Below are 5,190 nucleotides of genomic sequence, written 5' to 3'. Positions count from 1 at the left end.
TGGCATTATAAAAAAGACTATAATTTACACTGCAATTAAAAAAAAAAAAACAAACAGGCTATTGATTTGAGCTTCCATTAAGCGTATGTCTGTGCAAGAACCAATGCTACTGGTAGTAATTCCCAACCTCTGTTTCCACTTCCCTCACTGCTGATTAGCTTAACAAGCAACGATATGGCACTGCACTCTCAGAACTTCGAAAGGAAAAGGAGAACAAGGGACTTTGCCAAAAAAATCCAAACCATTAAAAAAAAGCACAATTTTGAGGAAAAGGTGAGTCTTGCTTTTCTTAAAAAAAAAAAACAAACCACCAACCCTTATGATGTGAATTGTAAATTAATGTCCATTCTAAGTTGTTTGCACTCTATGTAGTCCACCCCAAACCTACGCACCATCTAAGTACTATTTGAAAGAGTTAGAGAGAGAGAGTTTAAAAAAAAAATACATGAGCCTTGGGCTGCTCCTTTGCAGAGAAATGCATTTTTTCCAACAAGTATTTGTTTTCTTTAGGCTAAGATAATTTTTGTAATTAGAAGGAAAAAAAATATTAGTGATCTCAAAAAGATTCCATAAAAAACAAGAACATTCTAGTCTTTTTAAGCATTTTAGTTCAGCCTCCCTCCTTTTTCTTGCTTAGAACAAGATGGCAGAAATGGGGGAATGAAGAATTGTGATTCTTCTGGTCATGTTCAACATGACCTGAACATGCCATGGCTACTATAAAACCACTAGATCTCATTACTATTAGTATACTAATATAGTATTAGTATACATTAGTATATTCCCCCTCTCGGGAAGGAAGACAAATTTTGAAAGAGAAGCCCTCCCTCTACTGAATTACAGATACAACAGAGTGCAGATCATACTCATTTCTTAACTGTTAAAATAAATAAATATCCGAGTTTCTAAAGAAAGGACTAAAAAACTGACAGCATTCTGGAATGGCAAGGTAACAGAGCCTTAAACGAAAGGTGGTAGAGAAACACGGACAGTCAAAAAGGAGAGTAAATGTGAATGGTTTCTAAACCCCAAAAGCCGTAACAAATTTGTTCCTAATACCGCATTTCATGTTTTCCACAGTAATATTCTTCTAACAGATGGTTCCTTGAGCCGTAATTGTCTTTTCTTTGAAAGACAATTTGGGACACTTACATCAACACAGCACTATGTAGAGGATGTCATCTAAATTTTGGTCCCCTTTGGAAACATCCAGCTTTGTGGCATGTTATTAATTATTCTGGGATAGAGATGCACTATTGCTAACATTTGTACTTTTCACTGAAAATCCTGTAGTATTTACTGTTTCACCTATAAAAAGCTGTTTCTTGGAACAAAGTGGTTATGTGATAATCTAATATTTAAATAAAAATGCAGGCACTCACACTTCTGTGGTAATGCTAAATGTTCAAATACAATGAAAACTTAATAACAACGTATTTCTAGGGCCTAACGTTTTCCTATACTAGGAAGTAAGTTCTAAGATAGGTTGTTCTTCAAGACTCTATGGAGCTACTGCAGGAAAATCAATCAAAGAATAGGTAAGGCTACAAATACAGTCTTCCTGGGGTCCTTTTGGCAGAAGTGCCAAAACCTGGTGAAAGTTGTTTCATTCACTAAGAAGTTATGCAAAAGTTGTCATCTTTCGTCCACCGTGATCTCTAAGTGAGGAAAGGTTTAATGCCTTAGAGGACGTGGCCTCTGTTCAGCACTTCTGGAGAGCAAATTTATGCAAGGCAGCGGGTATTATGTCTGGGAAAGGACCTCCAGACAGGTCTCTAAGTTCTTTTTGTTTACAGTATTTTCTTCTCAAGAAATTGTCATCTCATCTCAGAGAGACAAGCACCCTTTCAAAACAAAGAATGACTTAATTTACCTGACTCACTGGCAAAAAACAAAAGCGGCTGAAGGGGCAGACTTAACTGCAAGTGAAACTAAGAAGTCACAGTTCTCTTTTGAACATTGATTCAAACCATAAGCAACCCAAAAAGTCCAGGCAAAGCTGTAAATCAGATTCTGATCCCATCAATATCAGAGCCACAATTCAATACTTCAGCCTGTGTAACTGATATTACGATGTGGACCATTCTTCTTTAATGGCAAAAGAAGTGTGTTTTCCAGCAGAAATCTTCGCAGCGTGCCTGTGATATGGACAGGGCTTTGCAATATTGCTAAGTCAAGACTGCTTTCCAAGGCATAATGTTTAAAGGTTTGAGTTTTGTTGCTGTCTAAAGAGTTTTTCAAACTCTTATAGCTTCATTTGTGATCTTGGACCTGTGAAGGATAATAGGTTGGGAGAGTATCACTGCAGACAGACAGCTCCTCAGTTCCAAGCTTCAGGTCAGCCTGCATTGGGTCGGAGTCACCCTTCAGCGCCGTGCAGTTTCTCAGCTGCAGTTCTTTGGTGAAGCAGAATTCAATCTGACCAATCGTTTGTGCTTTTTCACCCTAGAAACATGAGGGGTGAGATCAACTTGATGAGGAGAAGAAAATAAATCAATTCTTCAGATATACTGCCTTATCTATAGAGTACAGTAATGCTTATTTGTATATTTGCCGCTTGAAAAAACGTGAAGGAGACAGGTACCAGAGGCATCCACTCTGAACAGCTTATAGTACATACTTGTCTTTAAGGAGCAAGCAGACAAGGAAACGCATTCCAATGACATAATTCGGTAACAATTTGGGGAATCTGCCGAACTAGTAAGTCTCATTATGAAATGCTGTGACACAGATTATCATAGCATTTACCAGATCTGCACAGTACACAGAAGCTGTTCACCTTAATGATGAGCTCTGTCTGAACTCTGTGAGTATTGAAGGGTATGTGTGACCTGAAAGCCACTTTCCACCAACTCTTTTGTAGCAGGATGGGTATTGAGGCAAAGAAAATTCTCCAAAAAGGAGAAAAGAAACTTCGTTTTATAATAGCTTTTACTGAAAAGAATACAGAAGCAAGCTGTCAAAAGTAGCAGAAATGTCATTTTTGGACTACAGGAAAGACTAGGAAGAAAAATATTGGCCACGAATAAGGCAGGCATGGAAGCCTTTCACGTGGGGAAGAAGATTATATGAAAATCCCTCAAAATGCTCAGGTGTGACAAAGTGCATGTGGAAAAAAAAATTGGTTCTGAAACCACTAAGCAGGACAAAAATATACGTACAAGACAAAAGTAACTGCGGTAGGGTTTTTTTTGTTGTTGCTTTGGTTTGGTTTTGGGGGTTTTTTTGGTTGCGGGGTTTTTTGTTTTGGTTTTGTGTGTGTGTGTTTTAAAGACACGAACACAGCAAGCATGTAATGTGTTTTAAACATCAAAGTACCTCCAATAATGCACTTCAGGCATTGACAAGGCTGGAACTCTGAAAGGGCTACTGTTAAATAACTGGGGTGTACTTTTTCCTTTCTATTACCCATTAGCTTCAGCTGTTAAGCACAGGAGACTCAAGCTGTAAATTACTTTCATATAATTTGAGCAGTATTCCCAATTGTACTAAAAACAATGGTAGAACTACAGTGAACAGAGCTCGGAACCGGGGTTTGTGTTAGCTCTGTATTTCTTCAACATCAAGAGGTAGGCGAGTGTGCAACCCACATTCAACTCATATTCCTTTGTTGCTTGAAGTAACTTAAAAATTATATATTTTTAATTTATAATTACAACATTTTAAAAATGTTGTAACCTAGAATTCTTTTTCATGTGAAGAAACATCTGAGTATAAAAACCTCAGAGCACTACTAAAGCAAATGAGCTGACAACACACAAGCTATTAAACTCCAACAGCAACTGTAGCTTGGCAAGTTTTCATAAAATTGTCATCTGTGTATGGGCAATAACTCTGCCAAGTGTTTTGTAGTAGACCACTTTTATCAAGCTGAGATAATAAGGAACCACTTATAAGAGGGAAAGCCATCTCATGGGTTTGGTTTTTTGTTTTATTTTTGAATAAAAGCAGAGTAACCTAGCTGAAAAAGGAAAGAAACAGCTATGCAGCCTACCCATGTAATTGTTCAGAATACTATTTTGTTCCTTCAAAGGCATTTTTGGTTCAGATATGGTGATCTGTATTTTACGCTACGGCACACTGTCTCTACTGCACACATTCTCTACTGCATCATGACTCACAGTACAATCGTTGGCAAGGAAAAGTAGAAAGAAATGGAAATTTTAGACACCATTGGCTTGAAAGGGAAGACTACAGTCATCCTGAACCACACCGAAGCTCAAAATGCCTTTTTGTACCTCTGTAGATACGGGCTTTTGAGAACAAACTCAGAGACAAGCCTCTGAGATGCTTTATTTTGGAAGGATTCTGTCCATTGAGTAACTTCATGCAGAACACACAAGCCATGCCCAGCGAAGGGAAGACTGCTGTTAACAGGCAGTACCCTTGTCAAGGCCAGCAGTCACTGGCTCCATTCAGCTCACTATTGTTGGTTCTAGTAATTTGCTATACCGCAATAAAGCTTTAGCAGGAGGAGTGGAACGTACTCAGCTACAGCAGTACCTCTAGCGTGGTGGTTACAGCATTCATGCAAGGGATGCAGGTTCAAATCTTTTAAGACAAAGAGGCCTTTAAAACCCAGTGCTCCCGCTTTCTGGGTAAGTATACTAACAGCAAAGTTACTAGGTAAAGAATGGACACTTCCTCCACTAACAATATTTCTGCCTTAAGAAAAGGCTGTGGCAGCAGTTACATAAGCTGAACTCAGTGGTGCCAGTGTGTAAGCAATGTTTTTATGAACTCAACTCCAAGAATCTGCAAATAGCTGTATACACAAGGAACACCCAGACCTAAGTTTCACCATGCTGAAGATTTTTCATTCTCTTTTTGCTTTTGTTTTTTGATAAAAAGTGCTCTTTAAAAAAAAATTTTTTTTTTTGGTTTGGTTGGCTTTTTGTTTGTTTTTCAGTTTTGGGGGGTTTGGGGGATATGTGTTTGTCTGGGGTTTTTACCTCTTCTGGAGGAAGACATTGGATCTTTGGTGTTACACCATAAAATCTTGTAAGAGCTTCCTTTATGGCAGTCATCTGAAAAATTAAAAAGCCTATATAAATTAATAAGTCACTAGCACATCTTCCAACAGCTCCCACACTTGTTAAGTTCACAAAAGCTTTTAGATAAAGCACAACCTTAAAGAACTATACAATTAAGAAGAGATCACTTATTCTCTAGAAATTACTTGACTCCTGC

The 5,190-nt window shown here is 38.0% G+C and overlaps 1 protein-coding gene across 1 annotated transcript in view; it reads right to left on the bottom strand.

The window, feature by feature from the left end:
- Nucleotides 1–583: 583 nt before the first annotated feature.
- Nucleotides 584–5,190, bottom strand: part of RNASET2 (ribonuclease T2) — a 27,467-nt gene continuing 22,860 nt past the window's right edge. The window contains exons 10-11 of the mRNA XM_009329208.1: nucleotides 4,953–5,027; nucleotides 584–2,445 (exon numbers count right to left, since the gene is read on the bottom strand). Of these exons, the coding sequence (XP_009327483.1) occupies nucleotides 2,254–2,445; nucleotides 4,953–5,027 (267 nt within the window). The 3' untranslated portion in view covers nucleotides 584–2,253. The remainder of the gene's footprint in view (nucleotides 2,446–4,952; nucleotides 5,028–5,190) is intronic.

This window comes from Pygoscelis adeliae, unplaced genomic scaffold (assembly GCF_000699105.1).
Source record: "Pygoscelis adeliae isolate BGI_AS28 unplaced genomic scaffold, ASM69910v1 Scaffold77, whole genome shotgun sequence".
NCBI lineage: Eukaryota > Metazoa > Chordata > Aves > Sphenisciformes > Spheniscidae > Pygoscelis > Pygoscelis adeliae.
The sequence above is the reverse complement of the archived record's forward strand: the minus strand, read 5'-3'. Positions and strand labels throughout refer to the sequence as shown.